This window comes from Cherax quadricarinatus, chromosome 3, assembly GCF_038502225.1.
Source record: "Cherax quadricarinatus isolate ZL_2023a chromosome 3, ASM3850222v1, whole genome shotgun sequence".
NCBI lineage: Eukaryota > Metazoa > Arthropoda > Malacostraca > Decapoda > Parastacidae > Cherax > Cherax quadricarinatus.
This window is the reverse complement of record NC_091294.1, coordinates 21,388,565-21,409,280: the sequence shown is the minus strand read 5'-3', so window position 1 is coordinate 21,409,280 and position 20,716 is coordinate 21,388,565. Positions and strand designations below refer to the sequence as shown.

Below are 20,716 nucleotides of genomic sequence, written 5' to 3'. Positions count from 1 at the left end.
ATACATATTTTATGAAAAAGAGGATAAATAAATATACAAGGTATGATGTAGCACGTAATGAAAGTAGTTTATTAGATTATGTATTGGTGGATAAAAGGTTGATGGGTAGGCTCCAGGATGTACATGTTTATAGAGGGGCAACTGATATATCGGATCATTATTTAGTTGTAGCTACAGTTAGAGTAAGAGGTAGATGGGAAAAGAGGAAGGTGGCAACAACAAGTAAGAGGGAGGTGAAAGTGTATAAACTAAGGGAGGAGGAAGTTCGGGTGAGATATAAGCGACTATTGGCAGAAAGGAGGGCTAGTGCAAAGATGAGTAGTGGGGGGGTTGAAGAGGGTTGGAATAGTTTTAAAAATGCAGTATTAGAATGTGGGGCAGAAGTTTGTGATTATAGGAGGGTGGGGGCAGGAGGAAAGAGGAGTGATTGGTGGAATGATGAAGTAAAGGGTGTGATAAAAGAGAAAAAGGTAGCTTATGAGAGGTTTTTACAAAGCAGAAGTGTTGTAAGAAGAGCAGAGTATATGGAGAGTAAAAGAAAGGTAAAGAGAGTGGTGAGAGAGTGCAAAAGGAGAGCAGATGATAGAGTGGGAGAGGCACTGTCAAGAAATTTTAATGAAAATAAGAAAAAATTTTGGAGTGAGTTAAACAAGTTAAGAAAGCCTAGGGAAAATATGGATTTGTCAGCTAAAAACAGAGTAGGGGAGTTAGTAGATGGGGAGATGGAGGTATTGGGTAGATGGCGAGAATATTTTGAGGAACTTTTAAATGTTAAGGAAGAAACAGAGGCAGTAATTTCATGCACTGGTCAGGGAGGTATACCATCTTTTAGGAGTGAAGAAGAGCAGAATGTAAGTGTGGGGGAGGTACGTGAGGCATTACGTAAAATGAAAGGGGGTAAAGCAGCTGGAACTGATGGGATCATGACAGAAATGTTAAAAGCAGGGGGGGATATAGTGTTGGAGTGGTTGGTACTTTTGTTTAATAAATGTATGAAAGAGGGGAAGGTACCTAGGGATTGGCAGAGAGCATGTATAGTCCCTTTATATAAAGGGAAAGGGGACAAAAGAGACTGTAAAAATTATAGAGGAATAAGTTTACTGAGTATACCAGGAAAAGTGTACGGTAGGGTTATAATTGAAAGAATTAGAGGTAAGACAGAATGTAGGATTGCGGATGAGCAAGGAGGTTTTAGAGTGGGTAGGGGATGTGTAGATCAGGTGTTTACATTGAAGCATATATGTGAACAGTATTTAGATAAAGATATGGAAGTTTTTATTGCATTTATGGATTTAGAAAAGGCATATGATAGAGTGGATAGAGGAGCAATGTGGCAGATGTTGCAAGTATATGGAATAGGTGGTAAGTTATTAAATGCTGTAAAGAGTTTTTATGAGGATAGTGAGGCTCAGGTTAGGGTGTGTAGAAGAGAGGGAGACTACTTCCCGGTAAAAGTAGGTCTTAGACAGGGATGTGTAATGTCACCATGGTTGTTTAATATATTTATAGATGGGGTTGTAAAGGAAGTAAATGCTAGGGTGTTTGGGAGAGGGGTGGGATTAAATTATGGGGAATCAAATTCAAAATGGGAATTGACACAGTTACTTTTTGCTGATGATACTGTGCTTATGGGAGATTCTAAAGAAAAATTGCAAAGGTTAGTGGATGAGTTTGGGAATGTGTGTAAAGGTAGAAAGTTGAAAGTGAACATAGAAAAGAGTAAGGTGATGAGGGTGTCAAATGATTTAGATAAAGAAAAATTGGATATCAAATTGGGAAGGAGGAGTATGGAAGAAGTGAATGTTTTCAGATACTTAGGAGTTGACGTGTCGGCGGATGGATTTATGAAGGATGAGGTTAATCATAGAATTGATGAGGGAAAAAAGGTGAGTGGTGCGTTGAGGTATATGTGGAGTCAAAAAACGTTATCTATGGAGGCAAAGAAGGGAATGTATGAAAGTATAGTAGTACCAACACTCTTATATGGGTGTGAAGCTTGGGTGGTAAATGCAGCAGCGAGGAGACGGTTGGAGGCAGTGGAGATGTCCTGTTTAAGGGCAATGTGTGGTGTAAATATTATGCAGAAAATTCGGAGTGTGGAAATTAGGAGAAGGTGTGGAGTTAATAAAAGTATTAGTCAGAGGGCAGAAGAGGGGTTGTTGAGGTGGTTTGGTCATTTAGAGAGAATGGATCAAAGTAGAATGACATGGAAAGCATATAAATCTGTAGGGGAAGGAAGGCGGGGTAGGGGTCGTCCTCGAAAGGGTTGGAGAGAGGGGGTAAAGGAGGTTTTGTGGGTGAGGGGCTTGGACTTCCAGCAAGCGTGCGTGAGCGTGTTAGATAGGAGTGAATGGAGACGAATGGTACTTGGGACCTGACGATCTGTTGGAGTGTGAGCAGGGTAATATTTAGTGAAGGGATTCAGGGAAACCGGTTATTTTCATATAGTCGGACTTGAGTCCTGGAAATGGGAAGTACAATGCCTGCACTTTAAAGGAGGGGTTTGGGATATTGGCAGTTTGGAGGGATATGTTGTGTATCTTTATATGTGTATGCTTCTAGACTGTTGTATTCTGAGCACCTCTGCAAAAACAGTGATAATGTGCGAGTGTGGTGAAAGTGTTGAATGATGATGAAAGTATTTTCTTTTTGGGGATTTTCTTTCTTTTTTGGGTCACACTGCCTCGGTGGGAGACGGCCGACTTGTTGAAAAAAAAAAAAAAAAAAAAAAAATAATAATAGTATAATGCAATAAAAATAATAATAATAATACAGGTCGGCCATCACTAATTCAACATCATTGGAACCTGTAGTGTGCCGGATTAGCAAGTTTGCCGGATTACAGAGTGGTTAGTGGTTCTACTATATCTTCCTCATTGTCATCACTGCTTTCTCATTCACTGGCTTGCTACTGTGGATTTACAACCATCTACACAATTTCCGCGTCGGTATAATGATGAAATTTCAGTCAGTATAATGATGAAATTTGAGATTATACTAGCCAAAATTAGTGCCGGATTATTGATGGAACCGTATAACTGATTGCCGGATTAGTGATGGTCGACCTGTAATATAATATGTATAATAATAATACATATACAGTGATCCCTCGCTTTTCGTAGTTCTCGGCAATCGTAAATTTCGCCAATCATAGGGGTATTTTCGTATAAACAAGGACTCGCTTTTCATAGGTTGACTCGCGAATAGTAGTTCGTCTGGGACGCGTACGCACGGTGTGAGCCGGGGCGGCGTCCCTACCCAGCCTGTTTGGCATTGTTTACCAGTGAGTGAAGGTCCCCTCAAGTGCTCCTACGAAATATTTCATAATATTCCACTCATTCTAGTGCTTGCAATTACTAAATAAGCTACCATGGCTCCAAAGAAAGCTCCTAGTGCCAAGCCTGTGGTAAAGAAGGTGAGAAATATGTACAGTGACAAAGTCTTGGGACATTTTCGGGAAGTGTTAAAGAGACGCCAGAAACAGAGCTCTCTCCACAGTTACTTTGCTAGACAGGACTAGAGTGACTCTCAAGGTGGTCCTAGTGGCATTAAGAAACAGAGAAGAGAAGCAACCCCAGAGAAGCAATTGGTACCTGAGGTGTTGCTGGAAGGGGATTCCCCTTCCAAACTGTAAACAATCCAATCTCTCTCCTCCTCCTCCTCCAGTCTCCCATACACTAAGAAGAATCTCCAATAAAGGTAAATGTTATGCTGTTAATGTTTCATTCATCATTTCCCATTGTATTGTTTATGTACTATATGTATACTTCATGTAAAAAATTTTTTTGTTTTAATACTTCTGGGTGTCAGGAATGGACTAATTGTATTTACATAATTTCTTATGGGGAAAATTGATTCGCAAATCGTAAATTTCGTTTATAGTAACGGCTCCAGGAACGGATTAATTACGAAAAACGAGGGACCACTGTATAATAATAATGTACTACATATAATAATTATAATAATAGACGGCTTCAAAAGGCAATCACTAGATGGCAGTGTTTACCACAACAAAGAGGGAGCGGTTGTGGCTGCCTCCACCTGTTACATAATGACATATTTTATTCATTCTACGGTATATATCGTGTTTCTATGTTATTTATATTGTCTGTTATGTCATATTAGATGAACTGTGATATATAAATAAGCCGTATAGATGATATTAGCGAAATTATTCATGAAGTATTTTGCCCGGTCTCCAGACAAACTCCTCCACCACCGACACCGCCCATACCACTACATGAATGGCATATTTTATTCATTCTAGAGTATATATCATGTTTCTATGTTATTCATATTGTTTGTTATGTCATACTAGATGAACTGTGATAGATAAATAAGCAGTATAGATGATATCGGCAAAATTATTCACGAAATCTCTTGCCCGGTGCCCAGACAAACTCTCATCCACCGCCGACACCGCCCATACCACTACATGAATGACACATTTTATTCATTTTAAAGTATATATCAGGTTTCTATGTTATTTATATTGTTTATTATGTCATATTAGATGAAGTGAGATAGATAAATAAGCCGTAGAGTTGATATTAGTGAAATTATTGAAGTACAAAATTCCACTGGAATGGATTGATTGCATATTAATTAATTTAAATGAGGAAAATTGACTCTGCAAACGAGCAAATCCAGTTGTGAGCAAGGTCATGGAACGGATTAAACTCGCAAGTAGAGGTTCCACTGTATATGCATCGGCGATTTCGCTGAATTTGTGCCCTATTTTCGGCCAATTCCATTGTTCCAGTCGACCAAACTCATAGCTATTTCTTTAGAACTCCATTTTTCTATCAACTGAGTACAAGAAACAGCCCATTTACCAATTTCAATTACCCAATAAAGTGGTCAGAAATTGGCATTTTGGCCAATTTCATGCAAATTAAAATAGATGCCAATTTCAAAATAGGGTCCAGAATAAACAATGCAGACATTCTTGGCACTAAAATAACATATCTTCTGTTCATCAGTCACATCTCTAGGCCCCTCTTATATTACTTTTGCTTTCTATTTTGATTTTTTATTCACACAAAAAATAGAAAATTTACTGCTATGCAGACTACTGCATTATTGTAAAAATGGTATAAATAATATCAGTGCCCTAGTGAAAAAACATTAGACTCCCCAGTTGACGTGTATTGGACGTGTGGTGTGATTTGCTTACTCTTGAACATTGGTAAAAATCGAACATTCCCGCTACCTTGAGCTCAATTTCAAGGTCGCTTTCATCGTGAAACTAATCAAAATCATCTCTATTTCCATTCTATCAAATGAGATCAGGAAAACAAGAATACAACCACAAATACTATACGAAAATATACCTCAAAGTCAGTGTTTTAACCCAAAAACATGATCGTAGTTTTTTTTCTCATTATTCACTGCGTGCTGCAAGATTTTTTTTATACAGTGCACACTGACCACACAGACCCATTTTCTCACATGTGGGTCTACCAGCTTTCTCCTGCTTGATTTGAAGCCGCTAGAATTATTGAGTATATATACATCCGAATCTAGGTAGTAAGTTGGTAGACAGCAACTACCCAGGGAGGTATTACCGTCCTGCCGATTGAATGTAAAACGGAAGCCTGTAATTGTTTTACACGATGGTAGGATTGCTGGTGTCTTTTTATTTAGTCTCATACACATGCAAGATTTCAAGTACCTCTTGCTACTTCTACTTACACTTAGGTCACACTAGCTCTTGTTCTTGTTTATTTCCTCTTACCTTCATGGGGAAGTGGAACAGAATTCTTCATCCGTAGGCCATGCGTGTTATAAGAGGCGACTAAAATGCTGGGAACAAGGGGCTAGTAACCTCTTCTCCTGTATATATTACTAAATGTAAAAGGAGAAACTTTAATTTTTCCTTTTGGGCCACCCTGCCTCAGTGGGATCCGGCCAGTGTGTTGAAAGAAAATATATACATCCGAAACACTGGCTCGTAAGACATATATATATGACCGAAACAGTCAAAGGGTTTAACAGCTAAGAAAAAATGTATACCAAGCAAGCCATAGTATTTAAATCTTTCAGGGTCGGCAGGCCCTCTCCTAAACTTGTTCTCAGTGGGAAATTTTTCAAAAAAAAAAAAAAAAAAGATAAGAGAATCTTTTTCCAATCGTAATGACACCAAAAGTATGAAATTTAATGGGAAACTTACGGAATTGTGCTCTCGCGAAGTTAGCGGTCTCGACATTGTTTACGCATCGGCAATATCACCCACTTTGAGCCCTATTTTCGGCCAATTCCAATGCACCAGTTGACAAAAATCATAACTATTTCTCTAGAACTCCATTTTTTCTATCGGATGAGTACAAGAAACCACCCCATTTACCGATTTCAACTATCCAATAAAGTGCTCAGAAATTGGCAATTTTGCCAATTTCACACAAATTTCATAAGATGCCAATTTCCAAATAGGGTCCAGAATAAACAAGACAGACACTCCTGGCACTAAAATAACGTTTTCTTCTGTTCATTAGTCACGACCCCAGGCCTCTCTTACATTTCTTTTGCTTTCCGCTTTGAATTTTTATTCTCACAAAAATATAGAAGATTTACTGTTATGCAGATTACTGCATTAGTGTAGAGATGGTATAAATAACATCAGCGCACTTGTGAAAGAATATTAGACAAACCAGTTGACGTGTATTGGACGCATGGCATTTGAGATCAATTTTAAGGTACAGTGGACCCCCGCATAGCGACCTTAATCCGTGCAAGAGGGCTGGTTGTTATGCGAAATGTTCGGTATGCGAATGAATTTTCCCCATAAGAAATAATGGAAATCAAATTAATCCGTGCAAGACACCCAAAGTATGAAAAAAAATTTTTTTTACCACATGAAATGTTAATTTTAATACACACAAACTGAAAAAGGCATGCACAATTACATGACACTTACTTTTATTGAAGATCTGGTGATGATTGATGGGATGCGAGGAGGGGAGAGAGTGTGTTAGTGTTTAGAAGGGGAATCCCCTTCCATTAAGACTTGAGGTGTCGAGTCCTTTTCTGGGGTTACTTCCCTTCTTCTTTTAATGCCACTAGGACCAGCTTCAGAGTCACTGGACTTCTTTCGCACAACATATCTGTCCATAGTGGCCTGTACCTCTCATTCCTTTATGACTTCCCTAAAGTGTTTCACAACATTGTCAGTGTACAGGTTGCCAACACGGCTTGCAATAGCTGTGTGAGGGTGATTTTCATCCATGAAGGTTTGCACTTCAAGCCACTTTGCACAGATTTCCTTAATCTTTGTAGTAGGCAACTTCTTCAATTTCTCTCTCCCCTCCTCTGAACCAGTTTCCTCAGGTCTGGCCTCTTGCTGTTGAAGTTGATCTATCAGCTCATCAGTGGTTAGTTCTTCATTGTCCTCCTCCACCAACTCTTCCACATCATCCCCACTAACCTCCAACCCTAAGGACTTTCCCATTGCCATAATGGATTCCTCAACTGGCATAATCCTCTCAGGGTTAGCCTCAAACCCTTCAAAATCCCCTTTGTCTACACATTCTGGCCACAGTTTCTTCCAAGCAGAGTTCAAGGTCTTCTTAGTCACTCCCTCCCAAGCCTTACCTATAAGGTTTACACAATTGAGGATATTAAAGTGATCTCTCCAAAAGTCTCTTAGAGTCAGTTGAGTTTCTGAGGTCACTACAAAGCACCTTTCAAACAGAGCTTTTGTGTACAGTTTTTTGAAGTTTGCAATAACCTGCTGGTCCATGGGCTGCAGGAGAGGAGTGGTATTAGGAGGCAAAAACTTCACCTTAATGAATTTCATGTCCCCATAAAGTCGCTCTGCCACGTCTGTAGGATGACCAGGGGCATTGTCTAACACCAGGAGGCACTTAAGTTCTAATTTCTTTTCAGTTAGGTAATCTTTCACATTGGGGGCAAATGCATGGTGTAACCAGTCATAGAAAAAGTCCCTAGTGACCCATGCCTTACTGTTTGCCCTCCACAGCACACACAAATTCTCCTTGAGGACATTCTTTTGCCTGAACGGTCTGGGAGTTTCAGAGTGATACACTAATAAAGGCTTCACTTTGCAATCACCAGTAGCATTGGAACACATGAACAGAGTAAGCCTGTCTTTCATAGGCTTATGTCCTGGGAGTGCCTTTTCCTCCTGAGTAATGTAGGTCCTGCTTGGCATTTTCTTCCAAAACAGGCCTGTTTCATCACAATTAAACACTAGTTCAGGTTTCAGTCCTTCACTTTCTATGTACTCCTTGAATTCCTGCACATATTTTTCAGCTGCTTTGTGGTCCGAACTGGCAGCCTCACCATGCCTTATCACACTATGTATGCCACTACGCTTCTTAAATCTCTCAAACCAACCTTTGCTGGCCTTAAATTCACTCACATCATCACTAGTTGCAGGCATTTTTTTTAATTAAATCCTCATGCAACTTCCTAGCCTTTTCGCTTATGATCGCTTGAGAGACGCTATCTCCTGCTAGCTGTTTTTCATTTATCCACACCAATAAGAGTCTCTCAACATCTTCCATCACTTGCGATCTCTGTTTCGAAAACACAGTTGAACCTTTGGCAAGAACAGCTTCCTTGATTGCCTTTCTGTTGCCCACAATAGTAGAGATGGTTGATTTGGGTTTCTTGTACAACCTGACCAGCTCAGAGACACGCACTCCACTTTCATACTTATCAATGATCTCTTTCTTCATTTCTATTGGAATTCTCACCCTTATTGCTGTAGGGTTGGCACTAGAAGCTTTCTTGGGGTCCATGGTCACTTATTTTCCATATAAAGCACTGAAAACACTGTAATAATACGAAATATTCCGATTGTATGCTTGGATGTTACCGCGGAGGCTGGCTGGTAAACAATGCCACCGGCGGAACATATGAGGCTGGCTCAGGCCGCACATTGGACGCGTCTCGGACGAAGGACAGTGAGCGGGTTTTTGGGCGGTATGCGAGGCAAAATTTTTGCGATCAAAGCGTCCGGTATGCGGATTGTACGGTATGCGATGCGTCCGGTATGCGGGGGTCCACTGTACTTTTCTTTGTGAAACCAATCAAAATTATCTCAATTTCTGTAATATGTCTTCCATTCTATTAAATGAGACCAGGAAAACTAGAATACAACCATAAACAGCATACAAAAATACACCGCAAAGTCACTGTTTTAAAGCAAAAACCGTTTTTTTTTTTCTAATTTTGTAATGTGTGCTGAAGGATTTTTTTTATACTGTGCACACTGATCACACAGACCCATTCTTTCATATGTAGTCCTACCAGCTTTCTCTCGCTAGATTTGAAGGCGCTAGAATTTATGCATAGTAGTACGGCACCAACCCTGGCGTGCAAGCCATACTACTATGGTACCAACCCTGAAAGAGTTAAAAACATGCACTGAAAGACTTGTCACAACTCACCTGATACTGCTGCACAAGTGTGTCCACCAACTCCACAAATATTTCGTCATCAATAAAACCAGTTTCACGATCGCCATGCACTTTTCCATCATAGTTACGAATCAGTTCCTCAATAAATTTGCCATCTTGATCAAGGACTTCATCACCCATGTAGGGAATATTATGAAGAACTGTTTCATCTTCAACCTAAAATGAAATAAACCAAGATTATGATAAAACTCCCACTCTGTGTCATCACAGTTGCTCTTCACTGATGATACTGTGCTTTTGGGAGATTCTGAGAAGTTGCAGAGGTTGGTGGATGAGTTTGGGAGGTTATGTAAAAGAAGGAAATTAAAAGAGAATACAGCCTCTCCTCACTTAACGAAAGAGTTCCGTTCCTAAGACCACGTCAGTAAACGAATTTGTTGCTAAGTGAGGAGCACACTGTAATGGTAGTGGGTTTGTGTCAACCATCTTTGATATTGTTTTAATGTCACCTTTGGACCATTTATAACATTTCTGGTATATTTTTAATTGTTTACAGTAGTTACTGTATACTGTAATAAACAGAATAGAGGAAATCAGCTCTAATATCCCATATTTAGGTATGCGTACTAGTCAGGGAGCCCTTCATACGTCCGAGTTGTCGGTAAACGAGTACGTCACTAAGTAAGGAAAAGCTGTATAGGAAAGAATAAGGTGATGAGGATAACAAAAAAATCAGGTAACGAAAGACTGGATATCAGATTATTAGAGGGAGGTGGTGAATGTTTTCAGATATTTAGGAGTGGACATGTCAGCAGATGGGTCTATGAAAGTTGAGATGAATCACAGAAGAGATGAGGGGGAGAAAAAGATGAGTGGTGCACTGAGGAGTCTGTGGAGACAAAGAACTTTATCCATGGAAGTACAAAAGAAAATGTATGAGAGTAGTTATACTAATGCTCTTGTATGGGTGTGAAGCATAGACGGTGAATGCTGCTGAGGAGGGGTTATTGAGATAGTTCACACATGTAGAGAGAACAAAATAGAATGACTTCGAAAATGTATAAATCTGTAATAGAGGGACAGCAGGGTAGGGGTCAAGCCTAGGAAAGGTTGGTGCAAGGGGGTACAGGAGATTTTGTGTGCAAGGGGCTTTAACTTGCAGCAAGCGTGCATGAGCGTGTTAGATAGGAGTGTGAGCTAGGTAACATTTATGAAGAGATTCAGGGAAAACAGCAGGCCAACTTGATTCCTGGAGATGGGAAGTACATACAGTTCCTGCACTCTGAAGGAGGGGAGTTAATGTTGCAGTTTTATAACTGTAGTGTAAGCATGCCTCTGGTAAGACAGTGATGGATTGAATGATGAAAGTTTTACTTTTTCGGGACGCCCTGCTTTGGGGGAAACAGCCAATGTGTTAATAATAAAATAATAATAATAATATGATAAAACAGTTAGCATGTTAGCATATCAGAAGAGTAACTCAAATAAGCACAGGTACACAAACTGAACACAAACCTTTAACCGTTTCAGGGTCAAAACCCTGATCTCAAACTTGCTCTCAGAATTAAAGAACTTAAAAAAAAAACTTATGAAATGATAGAGAATCTTTCCAAAGGTACTGAAATGAAAAGTACAAAATTTGATGGAAAAAATCATAGTCTCACAAAGTTAGCAGTCTTGGAGAAATTTACACATCAGCAACTCTGCCCACTTTGTGCCCTATTTTTGGCCAACTGAATTGTTCTAGTCCACCAAACTTGTACCTATTTCATTAGTATTCCTACTCTTCTACCAACTGAGTGCAAGGAACTGCCAATTTACCTATTTCAACTACCCAATAAAGTTATCAGAAATCTGTAATTTGGCCTATTTCACACAAAATTAAAATTGCCAATTTAAAAATTATTATTAGTCTGCAGAAAATGCCTGGGCATGATAGTGGCCTTCTTTGCAATTATTGTCTTATAATATATAAACCACCCATTGCAATCTTTACAGAGAAATAAAATATGAATTTGGATTGAATTTGAACTTGAATTTAGACATTCCTGGCACTAAAATAACATTTCCTCTGTTTTTCTTAGTCACGTCTCCAGCCTGTCTTATACAGTGGACCCCCGGTTAACGATATTTTTTCACCCCAGAAGTATGTTCAGGTGCCAGTACTGACCGAATTTGTTCCCATAAGGAAAATTGTGAAGTAGATTAGTCCATTTCAGACCCCCAAACATACACGTACAAACGCACTTACATAATTGGTCGCATTCGGAGGTAATCGTTATGCGGGGGTCCACTGTATTACGCTTGCTTTTCATTTTAAATTTTTATTCACACAAAAAACAGAAGATTTACTGTTATTCAAACTACTGCATTATTGTAATAATAAAAACAAACAAAGTTTATTTCTTTGCAAGGTTACAGTGAGATTATGAAATTACAATAATGGGGTACAATGCAGAGAGAGCCACTATCATGCCTAGGCATTATGGGCAGACTTAATTTAATGGCTTACATATTACTTAATACTAAAGAAACTGATCATAGTTTGTTTAAGTTATACATCTTTGTTTACAGCAGACAGTAGTTTTACTCTAATTATAATAGTTTCAATAATGAATACTGAAATTAAATTATGGGAATATAACATTGTGAGTACAGTGCCTGCACTCTGAAGGAGGGGTGTTAATGTTGCAGTTTAAAAACTGTAGTGTAAAGCACCCTTCTGGCAAGACAGTGATGGAGTGAATGATGGTGAAAGTTTTTCTTTTTCGGGCCACCCTGCCTTGGTGGGAATCGGCCAGTGTGATAATAAAAAAAAAAAAAAAAAAAAACATTGTGAGTTGTTGAAAATAGTTTACAGTATGAGAATGCTACAATTGGATGTAAGACAGTATTGTTTTGGGTAGGTATTTATACTACAAAGTAGGATTAACAATGTATGAACTTTGGGTGTCTAGATTTGAAGTTTTAAGATTCGGATAATTTTCTGGTAAAGTTAAATATTGAGTATTGAGCATTTAGTTTAGAGTGAGTAGGTGGTTTTTGAGAAGAGCCTTAAACTGGTGTTCAGACCTGGTTACTTTTGTATTTACAGGTAATGAATTCCAAATTCTGGGGCCCTTTATGTGCATAGTTTTTCTACACAGTGCGATCTGGACACGGGGTACATCAAAAAGAGATCTGTGTCTTGTGTTGTGGTTCTGTGTCCTGTTAAGGTTGGTGAGAAGTCTGAGTGGAGGGTTTATGTTTGAGTGTAGTGTGCTATGTATGTAGTAGGCACAAGAATAAGTATGGATGTTCTTAACGGTGAGCAGTTTTAGACTTTTGATATTGGTGGAGTATGCTATCAGGAGTGGGAATTTGTTATCATTCTGACTGCAGCCTCTTGCTGGGTTATTAGTGGTCTTAGGTGATTTAATGTTGTTGATCCCCATGCACAAATTCCGTATGTGAGATTATTGTATAAATAATGTCAGTGTATTTCTAGATGCATATTAGACTGGCCAGTTGGATGCATACTGGACAAGTGACAACATTTGTGTACTCTGGAATATTGGCAAAAATCAAACATTTCTGCTATTTTGAGCTCAATTTCAAGCTACTTTCAGTCCTGAAAGCAATTAATATCATCTCTATTTCTGCAATATATCTCCCCTTCTATTAAATGAGACCATGAAACCGAGAATACAACCATAAAAACCATACAAAAATACACCACAAAGTCAGTGTTTTAAATAAAAAACATGGAGGCAGTTTTTCCTCATTATATACAGCGTGCTGCACGATTTTTTGTACATGGTCCACATTTATCACACAGACCTATTCTCTCATATCTAGGCCCAAACTCACCAATTTTTTTTTTTTTAAATTCTTTGACACTGAGAGCAAGTTTGTGAGCAAGGGTCTCGGCAGTGAAAGGGTTAAAAGTGGTGCACGTTTGGTGGACACGGCAAGAGATTATGGCCTTAATGAAGCATCAATATGTTCAATCAGAAGAAATGAGACAAATGAATAACCAATGAACATCCCAGGTTGTCACCTCCTGAAAAGAATGATACGTAGGTCACAACAACTAAATAAGACAGAAAATTTATTGATTGAATGGACTAAACAAAAAACAAAGGTGTACCACTTAATTTCACTGTAAGAAAAAAAGCCTTAAAGTACTAAAAAATTGTGTGATGAGGAAAGCCTGAACAAGAGTGTGTTTAGCACAGGTTGGTTCCACAAGTTCAAGTTACATAATAATTTCATAATATTAAGTTCCCTGTTGAAAGTGTTTCAGTTGATCACACAGCAGTAGATAATTTCCCTGCTGAATTGCAGGATATTATTACTGAGGGTGCCTATGAGCCACAGCAAGTGTTTAATGCTGATGAGACAAGTATATGTTGAAAGAAGTCAACCACAACTTACATTAGTCAGCAAGAGAAAAAGTGTACTGGGATTCAAGGCAGCAAAGGATTGCTTCAGCTTGCTGCTTTGCAGTAATGCACTCAGGTGATTTTAACCATGATGCACTGCATGGTTCCACATGGGCCTACATCTTTTCCCCCTAGACATGTTGAGCTGAGGCCTAAAATGGCAGCACACAGTATGTTTTAACTCATCAAAAATTATGCATACGTGTGAACCTCCCACAGTGTGCAATTATGTAGCATGTTTTGAATATAATGCTACTTACATTCATATTAAAAACTATTAATATATTGTTTTGCGTGAATTAATGCACCACAGAGTTTTCAAAAACTTGAAATCAGGTAGTTTCCACTCAGAAAATTTCCCTCAACATAAAGCTGGGTTGTTTCCCACTTATTCGTTAGGTGGTGATGATGGTCATAGATGATTGTGTCAGGTGATCGAGTTGGTAGGTGGTGGTGATGGTAAAAACTACCAGATTCCCTCCTGTTAACACCTACCCGCACAGTATTGCTCCGTATTTTAATATTTTCATCACCCCCATCTCATTTCGGGATATTAAAGTGGCACCAAAATAGAATACTGGCCACAAGTGATGGTGGGCACTATTACGCAGGGCATTGTTGAAAATGTGTATAAAAAAAAACTCCATATATGTCAGTTTACAGGATTAATTCTGAAATCGGACACGTATTAATACTGAAAGAGCAGCCAGGACAGGACAGGAGCAGGTGAGGTGTGTTTTTGAATGAGTACAAGAACTGCAGCAGCTAGAGAAAGACGTCATGGTTTGGTGTTTGTGTGAGCAGGGATGGTGATTTTGGGTAGTTTAGGCCATAGGTTATTTAATTGGTTTTGGTGCTCTCGTGCTTACCTATATGGCCCTAGTGTGCAGGGGCCTGTATAGTGGAGAGTACTCATGGAGTGTTTTGCCTGCAGGCTTAGAGGCCAGCAGAAGGGAATATGTCATAGCCCCACTCTTTGTATACATTTAAACTACAAATAGCAGTGTCCTAGCGAGTAATATTTTGAAGGTGGCCTAAAATGTGTATTTGGTAAAGGTGTACTGGTGTTTGGTTATTTTTGTATGTAGTGGGTAGGTTGTATATGGTACAGTGGAACCCCAGTTTTTGTCTTTAATCCGTTCTTCTTAGAAAGTAGGCCAAAAACCGATTTGTATAAAAACTTAAGTAATATTTCCCGTAAGAAATAATGTAAATCCAATTAATCCATTCCAGACAGCCACAAATATTAACAAAACAAATTTTATAGAGAATGACTATAGTTTTACATACAGAAAACAATGGGAAATAAATATAAATGACTAACAAAATGGATAAATGAACATTTAACATCACTTTTACCTTTATTGAAGACTCTTGTTGCCATATGGAAGACGGCGAGGAGGGGAGAGGGAGAAAAGGTCATTGTTTGGAAGGGGAATCCCCCTCCATAAGGACTTAAGGTATCAAAGCCCTATGTGGGGTTACTTCCTTTCTTTGTCTTTTACTGGCACTAGGACCAGCTTGAGTCACTGAACCCCTGTTGCACAAAAAATCTGTCCAGAGGCCTGTTTCTGGCATCACTTTAAGATGTGCCTACAATGGGGCATGGCACTGTCAATGAACATGTTGCTAACACGGCTTGCAACAATTTTGTTAGGCTGATATTTCTCCACAAAACTTTGACCTCGCTCCACTTTGCACAAATGTCCTTAATGGCTGAAGTAGGCACATTCTCCCCTCTCTCTTCCTCCTCCTCTGAAGCAATTTCCTCAGCTAAGGTCTTTTGCTGTTCCAGATGAAGGTCTTGCAGCTTTTCAGTGGTTAGTGCTTCCCTGTGGTCGTCCACCAACTCTTCCACATCCTTGCCACTCACTGCCAACCACACGGACTTCCCCAAAGACACAATAGATTCCATAACAGGTGTAGGGTTGTCAGGGTCAGCCTCAAACCCTTCAAAATCCCTCTCGAAGAAACATTCTGGCCACAATTTTCTCCAGGAAGAGTTAATTGTCCTGGAAGTCACTCCCTGCCAAGCCTTATCTATAAGGTTTATGCAGTTTCGGATATTGAAGTGATTCCTCCAGAACTCTCTTAGGGTCAATTCAGTGTCCAAGGTCACTTCAAAGCAACTTTGGTGAAGAGTTTTTTGAAGTTTGAAGTGACCTGCTGGTCCATGGTGGCTTATTTAGCGGTCGCAAGCACAAAAAAATGGATTATTACAAAATGTTTTGGATGAACATGCGGAGTAATGCTCACTGAACGAGTAACAAAGGCAGACCGAGTCACAAATGTATCTACAGCTGCATCCCGCAGGCAGGCGGATGCGTCTGGTATGGACGATTTCTGAGCGGATGTACGAGAACGGGGAAAATTTCGCCAAAAAAGTGGTCGAAAACTGAATTGTACGATAACCAGACTGGATGAAAACTGGGGTTCCACTGAATATGTAAATGTACTATTAATATATATGCTACATATTTTTGTATAGGCGAGTTTTTGTGCCCTTCCTTATAAGAAAAGTAAGTACAGTGGACCCTTGGTTATTGGCCATTCTGCTTATCGGCCGACTCGGTTATCGGCTGTTATCTTGGCTTCCGGTTATCTACCGTTATTTCGTTTAGCGGCCGTATTGGGTGATTCCACCACCAGCTGCTCACGTGTTCCTGAGTCAGTGTGGCTGTGTCTCTGGGCGAGCGAGGAAGCTTCTGCTCATTCATCCAAACATTTTGATATAATCCATTGTTTTTGGTTATTATTCAAGTGCAACTGCAAAATAAATAGCCATGGCCCCAAAGAAAGTTCCTTTAGTAAAGAAAGTGAGAAACATGATAGAATTCAAGGCAGGCAGGCATAGAGATAAGGAGTGTAGCAGGCATGCAGGGAGTGTAGCAGGAAGGCAGGGAGTGTAGCAGGAAGGCAGGGAGTGTAGCAGGCAGGCATAGAGGCAAGGAGTGTAGCAGGCAGGCATAGAGGCAAGGAGTGTAGCAGGCAGGCATAGAGGCAAGGAGTGTAGCAGGCAGGCATAGAGGCAAGGAGTGTAGTAGGCAGGCATTGAGGAAAGAAGTGTAGCAGGCATGCAGGGAGTGTAGCAATGTTTATATGCAATGTATGTTTAATAATAATCACTCTTGAGCACATTAAATGTCTTATTTTAGGTTAATATAGACATATTCATTAATCCATATATATTTTCTTCAAAATTATATAAAAACATGTTACATAACATATAAACATGCAATGTTTATATGCTATCGAAGGGAGAGTCGAGTGAAGAGTAAACCTTACGTTTTCTCTGATTCAGCATTTGAGAAAACTGTGAATCTGGTGTCTCGCCCAGTAACTGCCCTTCATATGAGTTTGTTTACAATTCTCGGCATGAATTATTCATCACTTCCCCCTTTGTTTATGATGGCATCTAAAGGTAGTTGTTAGAAACGATTAAACTCAATGAACATGGTAATAATGTGGCTGTGTAGTGTAGCCCAGGGGGGGGGGCTACATATGTGTACTGTACCTACATCTACTGCTGCCTACAGTGACTCCCTACAAATAAATACTACTCACCTCTCACCCTACATTAACCCTTAAACTGTCCAAACGTAGATCTATGTTGACGTGTGTAGTGCTCCGAACGTAGATCTACGTCCAATTTTGCATGCTTACAAACGGAGAAAATCAAGGTCGGAGCGCTACACGCGTCAACATAGATCTACGTTTGGACAGTTTAAGGGTTAATGTAGGGTGAGAGGTGAGTAGTATTTATTTGTAGGGAGTCACTGTAGGCAGCAGTAGATGTAGGTACAGTACACGTATGTATGGACAGATTAAGGGTTAAGACTACAAATATTTTAAGTTAAGTTATGAATGTACTCATTATTTTGTGTATGTAAAACTATAATTAATCTTTTAAAAAATGTATTTTTTGCTAATATTTTTTGGATGTCTGAAACAGATTAATTGGATATACATTAATTCTTATGGGAAATGTTATTTCAGTTTTTGGCCTTTTCGGTTTTAGGCCTACCTTCTGGAACAGATTACGGCTAATAACCGAGGGTCCACTGTAGTGACCTTTTAATTAATGCTTCATAATTTATGTGAAGGAACAAGCTAGGCCCTCGGTTGGTTTATGTGGTTTAATATTTTAAATGCCCCTAAACTAGGCAGGTTGTTAACCTTTAGGAATCAGGACATTTATTTACATTACACAGTTAAAAGGATAACAGGCAGCAAAACAGAATTTACTGGCCACAAGTGATGGTCAAAGGTGGTTCTAGGTGATAAGACTGGAAATAAGTCAGACTGAAACATTTTATTACTACATGTATACAGCCCATCCTAAGCCCATTCTAATAAAAGATATACAGTAGTCAAAAGCAAAATACAAAGTGTCTATAAAATTATAAATATAATATGTAATAAAGCCCATGCATGAAATTTCAGCTTCAAGAGTTTTACTTTTCCAAGGACTGATTTCTAAGTTATAAATTATGTTAGCCACTTACCATGAAGTTCTGTTGAAGGGGTGCCCAGGTGTACATTGTCGGAATTGGGTTAACAGCATTGATGGTCTTGATGGGTATAGAGAGTGGTTCACTGCATGAGGAGGTGACATGTGTACGCCTCATGACTGCCTGGTGTGGTGGGGCTTCAACTGAACACACCCACACAGGACCCATCCCTATTACAGTTTGATCCTCTTGTTCCAGCAATTCTGACAAGTTGCATATTATTAGGAAATTATGCAATGAATATAAAATACTGTCTTCTATCTACAACGACAACTAGTCTATCTACTCATATCCTATCTAAGATAAAGATCAAATGGATATGAAACTATCCAAACTTTATACAAATGACAGTCCTAACTTCTTATTGCATATATTTATGTAAGCAGTGAGAAGAATAAAAATTTCACATACAAGTTATCCAACCCACAACAAATACCTAACATAGTTACCAAAACCCCTACCTCACATACATTCTTCTACCCCTGAAGCCCAGCAGCCTGAGGACAGTCTACTTACTTTTTTGATTACATGGTCAACCAGCTGTCAAATGTTAGCAGCCCACTGGTTAACATATCCATCACACTCTGGATGATCAGGTTCTTGATGAATTTAACCCCTTGACTGTCGGAACCCCAGATCCCAAGGTATCTCCTGGTGTCGCAAAATTTAAAAAAAAAAAAAAAATTCTTACGAAATGACAGAATCTTTTCCTGATTGTAATGACATCAAAAGAACGAAATTTGATGGAAAACTGATGGAATTACGCTCTTGCAAAGCTAGCGACCTCGGCGATATTTACGATTCAGCTATTTCTCCCACTTTGAGCCTTATTTTTGGCTAATTCCATTGTTCCAGTCGACCAAACTCATAACTATTTCTTTAGAACTCCATTTTTTCTATCAATAGAGTACAAGAAACTGCCCATTTACCAATTTCAACTACCCAATAATGTGGTCAGAAATTTGCAATTTGGCCAATTTCACAAAAATTAAAAAATATGACAATTTCAAAATATGGTCCAGAATGAACAATGCAGACATTCCTGGCTCTAAAATAACATTTTCTTTGTTCATCAGTCACATCTCCAGGCCCCTCTGATATTACTCTTGCTTTCTATTTTGAATTTTTATTCAAACAAAAAATAGAAGATTGTTATGCAGACTACTCCAATATTGTAATAACTGTATAAATAATGTTAACCCATTCACGACTGCATATTAGAATGGCTACTTGGACATTTATTGGAAAATGACATCATTTGTTTACTTTTGAACACTGGCAAAAATCAAACATATCCCCTACTTTGAGCTCCATTTCAAGGTTCTTTTCATAGTAAAACCGATCAAAATCACCTCTATTTCTATAATATGTTTTCCATTCTATCAAATAAGACCAAGAAAACGAGAATACAACCATTAACACTATACGAAAATAGACCACAAAGTCGGCATTTTAATTAAAAAAACGGTAGTTTTTTTTTTCCTCATTATAAACTGCGTGCTGCAGGATTTTTTTTATATGGTGCACAATGACCACACAGACCCATTCTCTCACATGTGGGCCTACCAGTTTTCTCCTGCTTGATTTGAAGCCGCTAGAATTTAAGATTATATATACGTCAAAAACGGTGGCTCATAAGACGTATATATATGACCAAAACAGTCAAAGGATTAATGTCTACAGTCATGAATAATACTGGAGACAACAAATTCTGCCCTCTGCTTCAAAAACAATTACTCAGTGAACTACATAACAAAACCAGACAATTCTGTACACAATGGTCTTTGTCCATTGCTTCCAAAATCGACTTACCCAGCAACTAACCATAACCATCAAATCTGGAAACAAACCTTCTTTAATTTGATTATACTAATAATATAATTCACAAATGTGATTTGAAAGTTATGAAGCACTTAATGCAAGTGCTTCTGCCAACTTTAAGGCCTATTTCAATTCTCAATTATTTTGCTAGTTTGCCTTCTATACTATCCACTGATCACAAGAAACTGCCCTTTCAACTACCATAACCATCCTATTAATTCAGTGCCCAGAAGTCAGTCATTTGCCCAAATTGAAATTATTTTCAACAGTTTCCCCATTTAAAAAACAGTCCAAAACAGAAACCATAAACATTCCAACCACTAAAGTAACCTCCCTCTGTTCATTAAGTCCCCAGGCCTTTCCTCTGTCCTCCATGTGGCATTCATTGTCATACACCAAAATTAGACATTTTTCCTTATTTTTCAGCTAATAAACCATGACTAAGAATGCTTGGCCATGGTTTAGCCTATTCCAATAATAGAAGCCAACCTAGTAGAAAACCTAAAACAGATGGGATTGTAGGGAGCATTCCCACTCTCCCTGGGAAAATCGCCCAAAACTGACCACTTCTCGCCAA

General features: G+C 38.9%; 2 protein-coding genes across 4 annotated transcripts in view; one reads left to right on the top strand and one right to left on the bottom strand.

The window, feature by feature from the left end:
* Window positions 1-20,716, top strand: part of LOC138853519 (tigger transposable element-derived protein 1-like) — a 176,560-nt gene that overhangs the window by 77,735 nt on the left and 78,109 nt on the right. The window lies entirely within an intron of this gene.
* The window catches only part of E(z) (histone-lysine N-methyltransferase E(z)), a 442,429-nt gene that overhangs the window by 420,495 nt on the left and 1,218 nt on the right, over window positions 1-20,716 (bottom strand). For all 3 annotated transcript variants that reach the window (XM_070090649.1, XM_070090671.1, XM_070090660.1), the window contains exons 3-4: window positions 18,313-18,521; window positions 9,414-9,599 (exon numbers count right to left, since the gene is read on the bottom strand). In XM_070090649.1, the coding sequence (XP_069946750.1) occupies window positions 9,414-9,599; window positions 18,313-18,521 (395 nt within the window). The remainder of the gene's footprint in view (window positions 1-9,413; window positions 9,600-18,312; window positions 18,522-20,716) is intronic.